This window comes from Triturus cristatus, chromosome 3_1, assembly GCF_964204655.1.
Source record: "Triturus cristatus chromosome 3_1, aTriCri1.1, whole genome shotgun sequence".
NCBI lineage: Eukaryota > Metazoa > Chordata > Amphibia > Caudata > Salamandridae > Triturus > Triturus cristatus.
In genome coordinates this window covers 963,597,160-963,617,439 of record NC_140583.1, presented here as the reverse complement: position 1 = coordinate 963,617,439, position 20,280 = coordinate 963,597,160, and the positions used below count along the sequence as shown (strand labels likewise).

The 20,280-nt window shown below is 43.8% G+C and overlaps 1 protein-coding gene across 1 annotated transcript in view; it reads left to right on the top strand.

The window, feature by feature from the left end:
• KIF5C (kinesin family member 5C) overlaps nucleotides 1-20,280 on the top strand; it is a 532,213-nt gene that overhangs the window by 279,797 nt on the left and 232,136 nt on the right. The window contains exons 8-11 of the mRNA XM_085645609.1: nucleotides 10,013-10,137; nucleotides 11,128-11,232; nucleotides 14,588-14,736; nucleotides 19,013-19,161. Of these exons, the coding sequence (XP_085501735.1) occupies nucleotides 10,013-10,137; nucleotides 11,128-11,232; nucleotides 14,588-14,736; nucleotides 19,013-19,161 (528 nt within the window). The remainder of the gene's footprint in view (nucleotides 1-10,012; nucleotides 10,138-11,127; nucleotides 11,233-14,587; nucleotides 14,737-19,012; nucleotides 19,162-20,280) is intronic.

Genomic DNA, 20,280 nt, shown 5'->3' with positions numbered 1-20,280 from the left:
AAATGACCTTAAGCAATTTCACAAATACATTTATAATAAACAGTTGTTATATGAAATATAAAAACAATATAAAAACATACATATAAAATAAAAAGGAGACAATATCAAGACAATACACTGTCATTCCTGTGTTACTCAGGCTTGATGTGTAGCCAGCATATAGCACGAGTATAGTTTTTCCTGTCTATAATTTGCTACTGGCTCTTGACCAATTTAACAACATTTAATTATGCGTCGACGCGTTTCGGTGGTGTATTTTATTGGAACCACCTTCTTCAGGACTTGGAGTTTATTCTCCTTATTTCATATAGTTAAAACCATCTGTTGCGCTGTATCAATTCCGCACAGTCTGTGATGAACCCCAACGGAATGCTTGTGTCGTCGGAATAAGAGCCACGAACGAGGCATCTGACTGGGAGATAAAATTGAGAGTCACCAGTAAAATCGTTGTTTTAACCAGAAAAGAGTGGTTAATCTGAGACACTGTCGAATTGATACAGCGCATTGAATGGGGATATAGATTGAATAAGAAATACTAGATCCTTAAAGAATTCCCCATAGAGACTGGAAAGAAAAATTGAGGAAAACTGTCCTAATATTCTTGATGACCAGTGGGAGAAGTCACAATACCTAATCTCCGAGTGCAGGTTTGCACCGGTCTGACATGCAACAGATGGTTTTAACTATATGAAATAAGGAGAATAAACTCAATGTCCTGAAGAAGGTGGTTCCAATAAAATACACCACCGAAACTCGTCGACGCATAATTAAATGTTGTTAAATTGGGCAAGAGTCCGTAGCAAATTATAGACCGGAAAAACTATACTCGTGCTATATGCTGGCTACACATCAAGCCTGATTAACACAGGAATGACATAGTGTATTGTCTTTATATTGTCTCCTTTTTATTTTATATGTATGTTTTTATATTGTTTTTCTATTTCATATAACAACTGTTTATTATAAATGTATTTGTGAAATTGCTTAAGGTCATTTGATTGAACAAACAGAAGAATAAATCTATAGGATTTTATTATCTATAAATGCTTCACTTGTGTCCAATTTAAAGATTGTGTGTATGAATGATTAAATGAGAGTGTGAGAAATTGAATCTGCCCGTTATTCAAAGGAAAAATATTTCTCTCAACATTGAGTCCCATTTAGCATGTTCCCAGGCTCTTTTTGCATTGTGGATTGTAGCTTTGTAGAGTGACCTAGCTGCCTGAGTAGCATCTCTGGACCCAGCTTTGATGGATCCAGACAGGGCACGTCTGGCTTCTCTACAGGATTTAGTTTCTCTTCGGTATACACTAAGACTCTTTAAAAAATAAGTTCCTAAGGGAGGTGAACATAGAATTGTGAATTGTACACAAGCTCAACAGGCAGTCTAAATGGTTGGGGTCACATTCTCAGCTACCAACACATCCAAACCAGCAACACAACCGCAAAAACGTTCCCCAGGGTTACTAATGATTCTGCCACCACACTCCACTTAAGCCTACGCCCATTGTTGGTAGCAACCAACCTTCTGTCTAAGGGCTTTGGGGGTTTTTCTGGAGAGTGTCACCCAGGACTCCCAGTGTTAAACCCAGAGCGTTATGGTCACTATCTTGCCTAGGAATCACAACCATATTGACCAGGGCTGGTCATAACCTAATATCCAGCAGGATATAATCTATAAGGCTGGAACACTGTGGACCGTTATACGTGTGTCTCCCCTCCCTGTCAGATTTGATTCTACCATTACACACCCGGAGGCAGGCGCTAAGCATAAACGCATTTACCTGCAATGCTACAACAGATCACCTCTTAACAGGATGGAGTGTAAGACCAGGAAGATCCCAAGCATGCTACTCGTCACTAATGGGGTCCTCAGGAAGGACAGACAGTGGCTCAAATTTACAATTAAATTCATCTGCTACCATTTTAAAAGAATCCACTTGCAAATCAGGTCAATTGCTTGTTACTCTGCATCTTTGCCCCCAAATCTACAATACACATTGTATAAATAGTATATCCCACCGGATGGAAAGGAAAGAGAAACCCATTGAATATCTGGGCTGCCCACCTCAATCTCCTTGTTCATGACCCATAGAGTGGTCTTAGCCCAGATTGATAACCCTCCCCCACCCAAAGGGTTTTCTCTCATAAAAGCTTAGATTCCAAGCCAGCTGTGTTCCAAGAAACTACCTTAGTGGGAAGCGTCACCCGGGTCATGTGGCCCAAGACTACCAGTGATACAGGGGATGGCCCTTTCCGACCGTAGGGAGAGGTACAAACTCCGAAGGGGGCAGTGGCAAAACATAGGGAGCTAGTAGAGAAAGGCACCAGCTTATTAGAGGGTGATTTGGGACTCAAGGTGCTCCATGTTTTTACTAGCCCAGTGGTTGGAAGATCACTGTTGCTGTTAACCAATGTTGGGTGTCGGTCTATACCATCTGGATTGGAGAGAGGAAGGAATCTATTGGAGGTTGGACAGGAAATCCATTGCAGACAATGGCCCTAAGGGGCAGGGGCCATGGCTTACCCTATGCCTCTGTTGTAAATATTTGTAGAAGAAACCCAGGGGGACAAGCTTGATACCTTCTCTTATCGTACAGGCCCTCACCCCACTCTTAACTAGCCACTTGCCAGGGCTTCTGCAGTTGATGACCAAACAGTCCACTCTGATGATTTTGGTCATAGGGCCAACCTTTTCACTATCGAGAAGCCTTGTAGAAGCAACGGGAGGAGTGTTACTACAGTCAATATTAGTTGGCTGCGATTGTACCGAGGCCTCCTGACCCAAAAAGGTATTTGCGATGAGGTCAGCTGGCTAACTGTGAGCTTGGGTTTAGTGCAGATTTTGCTGTCACTGTATAGAAAGGCATCAGAATTGCAGATGGATGCATTAGGGGGTGGGCAGCATCCTGGCCTGCAGCCATGTCAGGGGACAGACCTGAGATACTTGGGACAGCTATGGTTATGGGGCCTGTACATGGACCTGCTGGATGAACTAAACGACAACCAACGGCAACCCCAACATCCCATGAGAGTTGCCTCTCAGCCAGTTTGATCTCTTTGGAGATTTCATTAAGTACACGAGCCAGGAAGGAGGCCATTGTGGTGCCGTCTAGGGGATTAGTGGGGGCAATAAGCTTTCACCTCTGGGGTTTTCCTTTTACCCATTGTCTTCCCAGGTGTTTTAGGACCACAGGCAGATGTAAATAAAGAAAAAAAGTAGTACTAGGAGGAGGCTGAGCGTACCAAGGCAAGCAGCCAAGTGGATTGGGCGAGTGGTAAAGTCAAAGTACTGCCTTTTTGGTCCCGGATGGCAGGCCTCTGGGCCAAGAGACTGGACCCAGCACAGCCTTTTCCAGCCACGGATGGGAACAGAAGGGCCCTTCCTTTTTCTGGTTTAGCCTGGGTGCGGCCCGTGCACTTTCAATGCAGCTGGCTTGTGTCAGGTTTATCAGCGCTATGGCGGGAGGCAGGTGAACAGCGCTGGCACCTCCTGGCACTATGACATGTGGGGGATTGGAGTCCCCTGTGCAGCCCAAATCCACCAACAATGTGAATCCCCAATCACAATTTGTATTGTGTACATTTAAAAGAGCCATTTTGTGGTTGCAATGTCTCAAATTTAACTTTAGTAACCGTAAGATTGCTTTGTACATCAGACCCTATGTATGTTATATGTGTACATCAGATGATCCATAGAATATTTTCTCCATTTTTCCCTCGTGTTGAAACGTGCATGATCACTGTAGTCTGAAAAACATAGACGTCTAAGAAAGTGAGAATACAGATAGAGGTGCACAGCAGTCAATCATTTCACACAAAAGAAGTCCAATTGAGATTCCAAAAGTGTTCCAGTTCTTTTTATATTGCTTGTTAAAGACAAAAATTAAGTGATACAGCAAAAGACAGCCGATGCGTTTCATCAACTTGAGTGGACTTTTTCAGGGCTGTTATACAGTAAATACAAACAGTGCATGAAACCAAATGTGCATCTGTGGTGTATTTAAAACATAAACCCACAAATAATATAGGTACATAAACAACACGTAGTTACCTGGCACAGATAAGATGATACATTCCCATACAGCAACAACATAAACACCATGAGTTGTTTGAAACCCCTCTTGGTTCAAACAATAAGAACAGTTATGTACAATTTAAAAACTCATTTACAGCAATCTTGAAATACTGCCCAATAGAGCGGACCTTATTGATACATGTGCGGCCAATCATCATAACCAAAACAGGAAGGCTATTATCAAAAAGATTCAATAACTACATGATTGCAGAATTTAATAACTTGTGACACCATTGAGGGACAAGGACCAAAAAAAGAGGACCACATGAAAATGACCTCATAAGATTGTTCGTGCTATTGGCATAAATACTCATAATATCAATCATAAACTTCTCTTCTTAATGTATCATTTAAAGTTCATCACATCATACTGAATGTGTGGTCAAGACAAGAGGTGAAATGATAAAAAAAAATGATAAACAAGCAGTAATGAAAAATAAAAAGAGTAGTAGGATATGTTCCACATCAGCAACAAGTATGGTCTGCATAATCTAATTTTCGCTACATACCGTATTTAGGTTATATTATCTACTTATATCTCCGTAAGCCGTTCAGCATCCATACACCTACATGCAGAATCCCCTCGCATGCATGGTAAGGACCATATCCCAGTGTGAACTTAAAATCTAAAACAATTTCAGGCCAGCAAGCCACGTGGTCGCCACCTGGCAGTACAATGTGAAATGCATAAAAAAAATAGGAAACCTCAAAACAAAAAGATAGTAGATGGAGAGAAAGAGGGAAAGAAAATGGGCATCTGCATAAGCATCCACTATCTGTATTGTCACCAAGTCCATTGATAACGGGAGCAGGGGTAGACCAAACAAACCTAAATAATTGTGTTGCCTCCAAATGTCAAGTCGTAGCCCGCCCACGCAGGACCTCATGATCCCTGAAGCCTGTACTCATAAGCGAAGGTGTGTCTATTCCTAAATGTTTGAATCATGTTCACATCATGTGGGCCACAAACGTGTGTGTGCATTAATTAATACCACAGCGGTCTGGCTGAGTGCCTTCATTGAGAGGGCCCCCAGCTCTGCTCTGTTGCTGCACAGTTGAAAAGTAAACCTTTAGCAATGTAAATCCAAATAGCACAACCCCGCATAAAATGAGACAATTGCCTAAGTGCATTATGGTGTCTGATTAATCTGGAATGGATTACGATCAAAATTGGATGATTCTTAAATGTCGGCTGAAGCCAGAGGAGCACCCTCGATAGTTCCCCCGAGTGAAGCCATAAATTACATTTTGTGAGGGGATTTCGGTCACATTTGAAAGAGAGGCGGTGTATGGCTTTCGTTTCTATCGAACGTGCTTTAGAGGAGCAGCTAGCACGGCAGAAGAGTACGCGGGAAAAAATGCAACATTGTAAATCGGCGTCCTTTTAATGCCATTACCCCACAACCCCAATTACTATATAACAAATGGGGGGGGGGGGGGAGGGGGAGAGGGAGGGGGCGATATTACGTGAGGGGCGAGTATGCTCAGATCACATACCTAATACCCTGCACAGACCCAGTTATCATGTACATTGATAAGCGCCAGTCGTTGCACCTTCACTTACTTCACATCATGTAAATTTCAGTATAGAAACAACCAACACCTCACCTTCATTCCCATTTTAAAGGCATCCCAATCATCCAAATGAATTCCACCTGTCCTCAACTCGCTGTGAACAAAGGCCCAACACCATCACCCACGTCTAAAAGGAGCTAAAAGTGCATCGTGCAACTAAGTAAACAACCATTCTTCTTCCCACAGAACGGCAACACGTCTCATTCCATAAAAGTACTTTCCCCAACATCCTTGTCCCAATTCTAACAAGCATTTGCAATGCAATAGGTCTCGCATTTGCGAGAGTTGTAGCTATTGGCATTGTATGCGACAATGCCTTTTAGTCCTTTGTTTTGAAAACCTGCACGGAATGCAAGGCTGGCAGTAAAAGAGAGTGCCAACCTTGCTTCTCATAAGCAAGGGCTATAAGTACAAAGTGCTTGTTTACGTACAGCTTGCAGTATTTGAAACACATAAATAAAAGGCATTTACATTTACAATGCCAATAGCTCAAACTCTCGTAAATGCGAGACCTATTGCATTGCAAATGCTTGTTTAGCATATGCACCTGTTAATCTGCACATATTGAAAGTTTGAGACAACTGTCAAGGGCAATGCAAGGGAAAAATGAATACTCAATAGAAGTATTTCTATCATCATGTCTCACCCCGCCTCTAACCCCGCTCACTAGCCACATCCCTAACTCAATTTAATGAGTACCTGTACTTATTTTTTTCCATTTAAAGCACTGGTGATCAGTGACACAATAAGTGCGTGATATGTACAAGGTGGTTAAAAAATATACATGTTTGTAAGAGGCCAGGGTAAACACCAACACAATGACCCTGCTGCTCTAATCACTTTCAATATTTTGCGAGCGGGGCCTTGAACTGGACCAGGATATCGTCAATGTTTCAACCCTATATGCGCGATATTATAACATCAGGCGGGTCTTCATCAGGACTGGAGTGGAGGAGTGGCAGCCTCTAGAGTTAATTAAAGCGCGCATTAGCATCTTTATTCATAGGAGTGTGGTGTGTTCCAATGGTCACAAAATTAAAATGGGAGTCAAAGGGGGTGAAGACTCACCTAACAATAACCGGAGAGAAGCCTGGTTAGGCTCAAGTCAGGGAAGATAGCCCATCTAGTTACATTCTGGGGGTAAAACATTATTTGTCAGAATCCTGGTATGGCAAACAAAATTCATTCATGCAGTCATGGCGCGCTTGATTAAAACACGCACTCACGGTATTTAGGGGACCAGCAGAAGGGAGATTAAAAGTGGCCATGCTGGCGACTCGATTGATTAATGCCATGATCACACGCCCTATATAGTTGGCCAGAGTCCCTCATGTGGTAATTACAAGCTGATACAATCAAGCCCTTACGGTATTCGGGGGACCAGGTTAGTGGTGGCCGCGCTGGTGACTACAGTGATCCAAGCCATGAATGCGCGCCCTATATTGAAAAGAAAACACATTACCGCTGGTGCACGCGCCATGTAAAAGCCCTATTTTTTGTTTTTTCTTGCATATTTATATAGCGCGAACTCGACCCGAAGGTATTGGAGCGCTTTACCTAGCACCGTATTTACATTACATATTCAGGCACGGAGAGATTAAGTGATTTGCCCAGAATCACAGGATGTGGACGCGACCTCGAGGCTCGAACCCTGGTTTCCTGCACCAGAGGCGGCAGCGCAGCCGACTGACCACATCCTATGGTGAATGAGGGGCTAGCATGAGGGAGATTTAACATGCTGGTGAGTTGTGCACCTATATTGCTCAAACACATTAATGCTGGTAGCCTTAGGCCTGACCCGAAGTTAAGGGAGCCACTCGGGAGGCAAGTGCGTGCCATGTAAACGCCCATATGGTGAATGAGGGGCTGGCGTGAGGGTGATTAACGTGCTGGTGAGTCGCATACTAAGTGTAAAATGCGGCGCCCCTTTCAAAGGATAGCAAACTGAATTGCTAGAGGACGATTTGGCACATAAGTTAAGAGGGCTCACGGAGGCAGATCTTGTGTTGAGCCCGATGTGATTTAAAAGAAATCGGGTGAAATTCCTCACGGACGCCTGTAATCCGAGATAAGAGTGCCAGTTAATAGCACTCACAACATCTGAATGACGGGGGTGAGAAGGGTATGTACAGCGGGGCCATATGAAGCTCACCTTAGGAATCGGTAGTTTGAAGCAAATCACAGATTACGAGCACACGGGCAGTAGAAACTCCTGCCACGTTACCGCATCAAGTCGGTCTGCTTGGCCGAGTGTAACATGCAGTAGATAAGGCTGTGCAAGCGCCGAGGGACGTCAGCATGCACGTCTGCCACTGACGTGTAGCATGCAGCAGCGAGGTGCCCGCAGGTCTTATTGTGTGGCAACAGACGCTCATGCAGCACGCGCAGCATTAATACGTGTGGACACGCGTCTTATGTTCATGAAAACAAATGTTTTCCTTTGATATTGTTATGTGTTACGCAGAGTATCCTTGTACTGAGATGAAGATCAACCTGATCCGCCGGTGTTGTGTCGACATACGACATAGCATGCAGTGACCATACTTGCCAATACATTGGTGCACGTACATTAGTGTAGTCATTGCCAAAACAGGAGCAACTTAAGCGAATACTTTACACATATGGAAGGATTGCGAGCGGTATTAAAGCTCAAAAACATGTTCTGCATATCTCCAGTATCGGGCTGTGTCAACATACAACATTGCATACAGTGACCAAATGTCAATGCATTGGTGCAAAAAGGGGCTTAACAATTCCTCGCCTACACCGGTGAATATAAAGGAACAGACAGGGATATCGCAATTTTGAATAATGTTCAGGGGCCGTCCAGGGCTACCGTAAGCGCCACTGTGCAATGCAACAAAACAAAAACACAATTCAGGCACGAAAAGAGTAAACATTGTTTAATAACTCTTACCCAGCATGTGGACAGGCAGAAAATTAGACTCCGGGACTTGAAAGGAGAAACAACGAGCGCTTGGGGGCGGGGGAGCGGACCCTTTGAAGTGCTTCAAAGGAGCCAAAGCTATAGAGAAGGGAGGGGGGAGTGGGAGCAGCTGTGCACGTGCATGTGATCGTGCACTCAAGGTTTGGGCCAGCCAAAACTGTGGGTAGCACTTTGAAAATCCCACATATGAAATGTATCTTCGAGCCTTTGGCTCGCGAGACCTAAAAAACGAGGGAAATAAATGATTTTACAAGAATCACACAATATAACCAAAATATCGTAACCACTGTCCTCACAGGAAAAATTAATGCAAACTATGGGAGGTCACAGTAGTGTAGTATAATATACCTCGAGATAGGTTTTTTCAAAAGAAAATGCCAATGGGCTAATGAAAATTCAGTATGTGTAGAAGCTTAGCTATTTAAACTGGGATATCCAGCCCCATGAGGCTACGTCCTCAATGAGCCTGGTAACACACCAGTCCTAATTCCAGGAGCATTTCCGTAGGACGTAGGTATATGGGGACGCCAAACCCCATGAATGTATGGTGTTAGAGAGCTATGTTACCGGCGCAGTCCCAATACCAGGAACACACCCATAGGCACCAATCCAGGGCTGAAGAGAGCCCCAACTAATTGCACTATTGATATGAACAGAAAACTGAATGTTTTGAAAGAAACAGACAGAAAGAGACAAGTAAAGAGAAAATATGAAAAAATAATAAAGAACAAAATGAGAGACAAATGCAATAATGCATACTAAAGAGAGTTCAGTTCCCATGTGACTTCTACACAGTTCTAGGGCATAGTGTTCAACATCATGACAATTCCAAACATACATTTTGCAAATACAAATAGAATATTATGCAAAAAACAGTTTACATCTACGATCCAGCAGTACCCCCAAAAACATGATTCTCAATATCTCATAAAGTGCAGAATGTCTTTCCACAAATCCGGGAGATGGACCTCTATTCCATAATATGGATATGGGATATTTTTCACAAGAAATCATGGAATTCCTCTTCAGTGTTATGGCCCATTTCCACGCTGCATATGCGGCAGATCCAGCCTGCCTCATTTTGCCTCAATAGTAGCTCCCTGCACCCCCTCCCCCCCTTCCCCCTCTGGTATGAGGAAGTATATGGTGAATGCCATGGAACCATATATCGGCATTGTTAACATGACTTACAATAAAATAATTATAGTTCCATCACTGAAGTAATTCTGAATCTAATCGAGCTCTTCATTAAAATAATTGTTTTCTTTTCGCATTGTAAAATGTCTGAAATGTTAGGACTTCAGTCTGAAATCAATTCTGGTTGAAAACTATTAACTACATCTAGATTAACGTGCCATTAGTTTCAAATGTGCTTTATTTACAAATATGCTAACAAAATTGTTCTATCGTAGATATGAATGAACACAGCTCAAGAAGTCACAGCATATTTTTGATAAACATAAAGCAGGAGAACGTGGAAACAGAAAAGAAACTCTGCGGAAAGCTTTACCTGGTTGATTTAGCAGGAAGTGAAAAGGTAATCTGACAAAATTGTTGGTATTATATTGAGTTTTATTATTTGACATCTGGAATTTTTTTATACTATACTCTTGCACCCTTAAAGTAAGGAAATAGGGAGGGTCCCTTTGCAAGAGTGTATGGAGTATTGCTTTTACTCCTTTAGCTCCTAGTGTGTGGTTCCCCGAACACATTTGTTATAAGAACAATTTGATTAAAAAAAATACATACTTGGCTTATAGCTCTAACTTGACCATTAGGGATAAAGAGATGCCCTGCCCACTAATTCAAGAACTCATGCCAAAAGGAAATGTTACTAGACATATTTGTTACAGCACAGTACAGATATTCCAAATAAGACAAAAAATAAAATCGGAAGTGAGGAATATTTTTTGGTACAATTGTGGTCAGCCTGAATAGGTAGAATGTGCGAAAATGAACATTGAGTGAGAAGTCCTACAGTCTTTTAAGACAAAATTGGTGAAGGCCTAATTTTGCTTGCTTACAAAAGATCCCATGGTATTGTTGCAATACCACTGCAAAGAGGCCCTCAAGCTTCCCTCAGTGGTGGTGTGACAGAGGAGCATCTCTTCTTTTGTACTTTGCAGTTCTTTGCCCCTGGTGCATGACTTCCTGCCAGTACAGAGACCCACAAGCACCCCTGGCATAAAATATATCCTAACCCTCAGGAATCATGAATGGTATTAGGTCAATTATTTTGACCATCTCTATGGTCTCTTGCGCTTAACATTCAATCAGAAATCGTGACTGCACAGTGATACCGTAAATTTGTTATGGTGGGCTTATTTTAGTGCTGACTTCTTTGGGTGACCCTTGCAGTCCTCCACGCGAATGCAGATCTCTACTTCAAAATTCACATTTGCATACACTTTGATTTACATGCCATGCTTGTTCCACTTCTGAGACTGATTAAATGCAAATTGTATGTTTGCTTGGAAATGCACATGCTGACATGGCTATCTTTTTACTCTAATGTGGTGCATGTTAGGTCAGCAAAACAGGAGCAGAAGGAGCAGTTCTCGATGAAGCAAAGAACATCAATAAGTCTTTGTCTGCTTTGGGCAATGTGATTTCTGCACTGGCAGAGGGAACCGTAAGTAATCTTTATTGTAATTCCATATGCATTATTCAGAAGAGGACATGAGTGATGTATAGCGCGTTATACTTTGAAGCCGAGAACCAATTAATCAATTAAATCATATAACAAGCCATGGTGGAAAATCTACATAGCAAAACATGCAAATAAAGAATTATAAACAGCTTCTCCACAAAAAGAAAGAATTGAGCCTCCATGAACTAAGATGGCAATTGTAACTCATGTAATGTAAACTTTCTAATGCACATTTTAAAAAACCTTCATTTTTTTTGTTAAAATTGTAGTTTTATATTTTGTGTATTGTTATTGTTTCCAATTACCCTAAGTGATTGCTGAATACTGACCTAAACATTCTGTTCAAGATTCTCGCAACAAGTATGGGAGGAGCTATTCAGGATCTAATCCAAGAGGATCAATGTTGCTTTATGCCAATGCGCAGTACTGCACACAGACTCTGTAGGCTGACGTATTTGCTTCATATGGCCTCGAGTCAGAGGGAAGGACTGGCGCTGCTCTCACTAGACCTAAAAAAGGCATTTGATACAGTGGAATGGGCCTTTCTAATGGCAGTACTGAGGAGCATGGGGTTTGGTCCCAATATTAGGGCCTGGATCCGGCTCCTATATACAGAGCCCTCAATCTGGGTCAGGGTGGGAGGGCAGCTATCAGAGTCCTGGCAGGAGGGGAGTGGCACCCATCAGGGATGCCCCCTCTCGCCGTTATTGTTTGCCCTAGTGATCGAGCCCCCGGCACAAATGTTATGTGCGAAAATGGCACTTTGCGGCATACAAATAGGGAACAGAAATCACGTAATTTCGCTTTATGCAGACGACGCGTTAGTGTATGTCCAAGAGCCCGGAAAGTCCGTCCCGGTGTTGATGAGGCATTTGCACGATTTCGGCGATGTCTTGTGGCTGAAACTGAACATTCATGAGTCCCTGGTGTTCCTTCTCAGGAGTTTGGTTGGGAAGCAGCTGCATCAGTTGCCAGATGTGGGTCTGAGATGGGAAGTTGAAGGGTTCCGATATCTGGGAATGTGGGTCACTCACACTGAGACCCAACATCGGCATAAAAATGTCGACAGGGTGCTGCCTGTCCTGGAGGTATTTGTCTCCTTCTGGAATCGACTTCCTCTCTCCTTAGTGGGAAGGGTAGTGATAGCAAAAATGGTCTTCTTTCCAAGATGTCTGTACTTGGTGCAGAACTCTTTGTTTCCACTGCAGTATCACTTTTGTCGGCACTTGGATAGCCTATTGCTGATGCTGTTATAGGCGGGTAAGCGTAGCAGAGTGGCTTTTGACACATTGAAGCGCGATATGGAGGACAGGGAACTGGCTGTCCCGGATATTCAATCCTACTATTACGCTGCTTATCTGCAGCATGCAGCCCGCTGGCTAGCAGAATCTGGCAACTGGGAGAAATTGCTTCTGGGAGACGACTTGAGGGGTGGGGTGAGGGACACCATGCCTGAACTACTGATGGGGGGGATTGGGGTCCAGATGCCCTACTTGATTGCTCACACTGCAGGTATTTGGGAGAGGGTGGTCTGGAGGGTACTCCGCAGGGCTCCCTTTAGCAGGGAACTGAATCTGTGGGATTTGGCGGCATTCTGAAATATAGATTCCATCATGTCAATAGAGTTGTGGCGGGAAGGGGGTTACATGGTGGGTGGTGACCTCTAGCCCAGGGACACCTTCATTTCGTTCCTGGATGCACAGGACACTTTTGGAGTAGGACAGGCCCATTTCCTGCATTATACCAAGTTGGAGAGTGTAGGAAAAGATCTCTGGGTGGAATTTCTGGCAGCACCGCGTTCATCGGATGTCCTTGAGGGGCTTACAGGATTGGGGGGGAAGGGCATCCCCTCATCACGCATTTCTTAAAAGCCCTAAGGAAAGATATGCAGATGCGGCAATACCCCGCACGTGGGGCATGGGAGGGTGACCTGGGGACACCGATCTCTGGCAAGAACTGGGTGCTGGTGTTGAACCTTTTCTGTACTTTATCCTGTAATAATCATTTCAATTTACTACATTTCTACTACGTACACCGCACCTATGTCACCCCACACAGTTTTAATAGACTAGACCCCATGAGGAACGCTACCTGTCTGAGATGCAGAATGGTGGACGCTACCTTCCCGCACTTAGCCTGGGAATATTCTTCGGTCCGGTCCTATTGGGTGCTGGTGGTACCCTGGATAGAGGCAGCCACGAGCATTAGCATCCCACAGACTCCACTTGCATGCCTGCTAGGAGTAGTGGTGCGCCCTAGAGGGCACAAGGAGCCTTACAGATTGGCTCAACTGGCTCTCCTGTTGGCTAAGAGGCGGGTGGCCATCGGGTCGAGGGGTACACGCGGTCTACTGCTGACCAGCTGGCTGAAAGACTTGATGGAATGAGGGGCTGCGGAGGAGCAGCATATGCGCAAGGCGCTTTTTGATGATAGGGCGTCCGAGGCCATTTTACTGTGGGTGCAACTGCTGAGTCTGTTTAAGAAGGATGACGGCCAACCCATTGAAGATGACCTTGGTGGGGGGGACTGAGAGGAGGGGGGAGCATCTTGTTCCTGGCAACTTTCACGGCCACTGAGTGAGCAATTATATGGGAATGTGGGTCACTCACACGGAGACCCAACATCGGCATAAAAATGTCGACGGGGTGCTGCTTGTCCTGGAGGGACCTGCCTCCTTCTGGAATAGACTTCGTCTCTCCGTAGTGGGAAGGGTAGTGATAGCAAAAATGGTCTTCCTTCCGAGATGTCTGTACTTGGTGCAGAACTCTTTGTTCCCACTGCAGGATCCCTTTTTTCAGCACTTGGATAGCCTATTGCTGATGCTTTTATGGACAGGTAAGCGTAGCAGAGTGGCTCGTGCCACATTGAAGTGAGATATGGAGGACGGGGAGCTGGCTGTCCCGGATATTCAATCCTACTATTACGCTGCTCATCTGCAGCACGCAGCCTGGTGGCTAGCAGAATCTGACAACTGGGAGAAACTGCTTCTGGGACATGACTTGGGGGGTTGGGGGGTGGGGGGGGTGCGGGGACGCCCTGCCTCAACTACTGATGCGGGGGGTGGGGGGGAGATTGGGGGTCCAGATGCCCTACTCAAAGCTTGATGCCTTGGTCTTATTTTTATACTGCTGTGGGATACCTTCGGATCCATGTGTCATTCTTATTTGTAATCTGAATCTGGTAGATCTTCACATGTTTTTAATGTCTGTCTGCTAAAAATACCCTGTTGGTTATGCCAAATGCAGTCTGTTCATTGTTACTGGAAAACCAATAAAATACAGTTTATAAATTACCCGAAGCGATAAAGTTTTACTTGTACGAAATATTTTTTTTGTAGAAAACCCACGTCCCATACCGAGATAGTAAGATGACCAGAATCCTTCAGGACTCGCTTGGCGGGAATTGCAGAACCACCATTATCATATGCTGCTCACCTTCAGTTTTCAATGAGTGTGAAACCAAGTCAACGTTGATGTTTGGGCAAAGGTACGTGATGCTTGGTGGAGCTTTTAGGGTGCTGAATAGTATGCAGGTTTATGAATATCTCTGCAAGAGATGTAGGATCAATCCAAGGATTATATGTCTTGAACTGAATAAATTAATCAGATTCCACTTGTTTGAATTACCTCTTGTGGTTTCAACAAACATTGCTGGTAGTTTAACTTGTAACATATTATTATAATTTTTTTTTAAATCTTTTTTTATTTGATTTTTCCATGTATACATGAGTCATGCAGTTATTCAAGCGGTTATATTTCCTAGTTGCTTATCATAGAGTATTTCTGACTGATGCCTCGACATTATGTGTACACTTAACAGTTTCCTCATTGAGTTGCCATGAGGTTTTCAGTAATAGTGCGCTTCATATATCATCGTCTACAGATAACAGGCAGCAACATAAACTATTGTGTAAATCAACTCTTCACTAGTTGTTGAAGCGTGTGCCACAAAACAGTGCTTAAATTGTGCAATGTCTAATACATTATTAATTATGGAGGCGGGCTATAACGAAACAGTGGCAAATCATTACATAATGGGGTATAAATCTAAACAACAAAAAAAACTGGCTTGTGATCGCTTCAGTTGGCTCTTCCTTTCGATTGATACAGCTGGCAGGTAGTTTGGCAATGGTACATGGCCTTCTATAAGGTGGGCATGCGCGCCCCCTCTGTACGCTGTCGCGTTACAGTGGCTCTTGCTGCCTCACCTGTTGAGTGTTTCTAGGGTGCAGCTGTAGCTGGGTGTGGGGGCGGTGTGTTGTTGTCAATGAGAGTTAGTGCGGTCAGTATCGTGTCCCATCTAGCGGCGAGAGGGACCTTGTGGATACCCAGCATGTCTTCTTGGTGGAGTGCAACGCATTCTGCTTTAGCCCAGGTAAGTAGCAAACGTCTCCACATTATTATGTGAGGGGGTTCAGGGGCTTTCCACCACTTGGTGATCAGTCTTTTTGCCACTGGTATCCCTAGGTCTAAGAACCTGGAAGTGACTCTATTGTTGCGGTGTCTACGGTACAAGTGTAGTATATATGTGTACCATTTGAGCTGGAGGACACGGTCTGTGCATTGTGACAGGCTGTCTGCCACTGCTTTCCAGTAGTGAAGCAGGACGGGGCATGCCCAGAGCATATGTAGTAGGTCTGTGTCGGTTAGCGAGCATCTGGGGCATGTGGCGTCTTGGCGCTTGAAATAAAGATCAATATTTCCGGGTTTGAGGTATGTGTGTGATGTAGAATTGGATTTGGCATAGGCATGCATTCCTGGGGATTTGTATTGAACTAGCCAACACCGAGGTGCTTTCAGTGTTTGTGAATTAGCAGCCTATATCCACTTCACAGTGGTGTCACAGAGGCGTTAAGTTGGCTGCTGTGTGGTGCCTTAGTGAGGTGGTGAACCATTTAGTTAAGTGTCCCTTCTGCCCAAGAACATGCACATACTGCCCTGTAAGGTGCGTCACTGGTTCAGTGGCTATGTCGCCCCATTTAGGGGAAAGTGCGGCCCGGAGGGAGTGGTGGAGTAGAAACTGAGCAGGGGGCAATTCATCCTCTTCTACTAGGGTTGTGTATGGGATCAGTGCTCCTTCGCGGTACAAGTCTCCCATATCTTGAACAACTGCTTCTCCCCAGCTCTGCAATTCAGCAGCTGTGGTGTTTATGGTGCCTCTGGGTTTCCCTCCAGTGGCAAGGCAGGTGCATATGGAGTGACTGTGCGGGTGACATATAGTGCTCTGTGATAGCATCTGTACGCTACCTTGAGCAGTAGCGAATCTAGTGGTTTAATGTTTGCGCAGGAATGGGATAATCTTGTCAGTTCTGGTAGTGCTGGGGGCAGCTGCGTGGTCACAGTGTCCCCTTTGTGACGATCAGCTAACCACCTTGCCACCCACTGCAGTTGTGCAGCCAGGTAGTGTTGCTCTAGATTCGGGGCCACTAGTCCTCTCTGATTTGTGGGCAGATAGAGCTTATTCATCGCTATGCGGTGCCTGGAGTTTCCCCATATAAAGTCTTTGATCAGTTTTTCCAATGGGCGGAAGAAAGAAGGGAAGACTTAGAACGGAAGGTTCATGAAGTAATATAGAAATCGGGGAAGGATCACCATTTTTGTGAGGACTACCCACCCCGTCACTGATAATGGGAGTGTGCTCTAGAATGCAATCTGCAAGCAAACCGCAGTCAGGGCTCTGCCGAGGTTGCTATCTAATAATTCTGCTGGAGTTCTGTACATGCGAATTCCAAGGTAGCAGAATGTGTCCACACACCAACGGTCTTCCATCCCGTTGAGGACATAGCCTGGGCCCACGCATTGTTTGTTGAATCAATAGAGACAGGACTTAGAGGCGTTTACCATCAGCCCTGATATGGAGTCACAGCTTCCCAGTGTATGTGGGGGAATTTGGTTAATGTCTTTTATGTACAGCAGGAGATTGTCTGCATATAGGTATATTGTGTGTGCGCCATCTCCCAGTGCGATGCCATCTTCCAACTCTGAATGGATAGACCCCGCTTGCGGCTCGATGGTTAACGAGAATAACAGTGGATGGAGAGGGCATCCCTATCTGGTCCCCCTCCTTACATCTACCGGATCCTATATATTGGGGCCTGTTTTGACTTGCACCGTAAGGGTGGTTTATGATAATCTTACCATGCAGAGGAATGTGTTCCCCAGGTTATATCTTTCCAATACGGGGAATGGGAATCCCCACTCAAAGGAGTAAAGGCTTTCTCAAGATCAAGTATCAGGCAGCGTGCGCAGCCATTTGGTTTTTGAGTAGGTTGTGACCCTGAAAAATCATCGTAGGTTTAGCGAGGTGCTGCTGGAGGGTACAAACCCATTCTGATCTGTGTGTACAAGGGTCAGGTCACTTGTGAGAGCCTATCAGCCAGCAACTTCGCCAGTATCTTATTGTTGACATTGAGGATATCTAGTGACCGATATGATCCCAGCTCTGTCTGATCCTTGTCTGGTTTGGGCAGGGACACCAGCTTTGCTTCTCGCATGGACAGGGGGAATTGTTGCTCACTCAGGGCCATTGCGTACAGCGCATGTAAGTGTGAGTGAGCGTTGTAGCATAGGCTTTATAAAATTCCGTTGGGAATCCATCTGAGCCAGGTTGTTTCACATTTGCTAGAGCCATTATCGCACTACGATTTCCCTTGGATGATATCTGCTCATTTAGTAACTCTTTGCTCTGGTGTAGCTTCTGGTAAGTGTACAGAGTCTAAGAAAGCAGTGAGATATCTCTCTTCCTGATACCCCGCATTAACTTGTATCATATCATGATAAATAATGCAATCAGGGCTGCAAAAGTTCTAAGGAGTGTCATAGTAACAATTGTTCTAATGAAATTTTCTGTATCTTTTTTTTTTAAAGAGAATATTGTTGAGTGTGTTATTTCAATTCATATTGAAGGGGCTAAGCAAGACTTCCACAGATTTGTGGTATTTGATGGTTAGTCCTATTTTGACTATTTGTTTTTGAAAATTCACTTTGCTAGAGGGAATGTGCTCTAAATGGACCTATGATGTAGGTGGGAGCAGTTGTTCACATTAAGAAGTTGTAGAGAGATTCAATCAGTCCAACAAGTGGGTCAGCCACTTCGATGAGAAAAACTAACTCAATCATTTGACCAAAATTGTGGGACTAGTCTTTCACAATGTAGTCGAAACCTAAGACCCCCAAGTAACTGTATGGTTAGTCTATGATTTACTCTCCAATGTATTTCTATAAATTAAAGTTTACTGTTAACCAGGTGTTCTGTGCCAGTGTTTGAAAATGCATTGCTAAATTGGTAATTTCTTCCAGGTCAGAGGTATCCTATTATGATTTGCAAACACTACTTTGATGAAGCATCTTTTTCTGGATTTGCCATGTTGCAACAATACAACATTGAATATCCTGATCTTGTAATTGGGAGCATCCATGTCCCATTGTATATAGGTCAAAATGGAATACTATGAGACAAACTGATTTTTCAGGAGCCTGAGTGAAGCACCGGTTGCATTAGTGTGTGTCTAGTTGCAGGTGCATTAGAAAACAAACCTATTTTCTTTTTTTTATAGTACACACATATTAATTAAATACCTTTGCCAGTGTGATCCAGAAGAGGTTCATAAGGCTCAGTGGAACATTGTATAGTAAGCTATGTGTGATTATAATTATGACTGCCTAATTGACTAAACCATAGTAAAACATGGACCTCTCATGCCTAGTGCAGTGAGTCCTGAAATTACTTATCACATGTATATTTTCTTTTCCGTATCAAACAGGGCCAAGACAATTAAGAACACCGTGTCTGTTAACCTTGAGCTCACTGCTGAAGAATGGAAGAAAAAATATGAAAAAGAGAAAGATAAAAACAAAAGTCTTAAAAATGTTATCCAGCATCTGGAGATGGAGCTCAACAGGTGGAGGAATGGTAAGTAATGCCAATGGCAAATGAAGTGGAAATGGATCAGTGGATTTCAATAGATATTCATTTATTTCGGGAGCTCCAAATACCTTCACATGTACACAATCACAGTATTACAAGTTCCAAGGGAATTTCATGAACTTACAGAGGCATGGGCCTGACTGTCCTGCAGGACTCTGAAGTTTCAATCTAAACGTTGTGTAGTCAACAGCTGCAGCACTGTTTCAATCTGGTTATGCTATTCTCCCAACTCACACGAGACTTTTTGGGTGTCAAACAGAAATTGAGAAACATGCAAGCAGTTTGTCTCTTACTGTGTTTTCTGTAGATGTGCACTAATTAATTGCTTGAAAGCAATTTTCAGTTTAATTTGATAAATGTACCCTGAGAAAGAATTTCTTCACATTGAACAAAATTATCCATGTCTTTCTGCCATTCAATTTCCTAATGGTTAAATGGAAGATAATGTTTGTTTTTTTTTAATGATTTTTTATTTTCATCAGACAGGGCACATTTATACAACAAACGTAAACTGGAGGTTTCAAATTTACACATCAGGCGATAACGCAAAGGTAAAAAGAAAAGAAAAAAAACCAAGAAAAAAAAAACCCCCAGAAGCAGTGGAAACAGAATAGGAGAAGTCAAAGGAGGCACACATTATTTCATGTACCACAATCAAAAGCTAAGTTATTCCAGCCAAAGTCATAGGTCTCCACAGCGCTTCTAGCTTGACTAAGGAGTAAATACCCCTTGCCTTTGCCAAGGCTGCCTCTAGGCCATAAGTCTCTCTAATGATAGACCACCAATCCTCAGCCGAGGGCGTTGTCGCAGAGACCCATGCCCTGGCGATAGCCAGTCTAGCAGCAGTCATCAGTATTGAAAAAAGACGTGCTATTCCTGGGTTATCCTCCTTGTACCCCAACATAATTTCAAGATCAGTGAGTGGATGGTCCAACCCTAGTTTAAACTAGAGTAACTGTTCAACTTTCTGCCAGTAGCCCCTCAGCTCAGGGCATTCGATAAACATATGTATCGGATTAGCAGCGTATAATCCACATTTAGGGCAATTTATCTTATCCCCCGTCCTATTCCCCTGGGCCAATTTAGCTATTTTAGCCGGGGTAT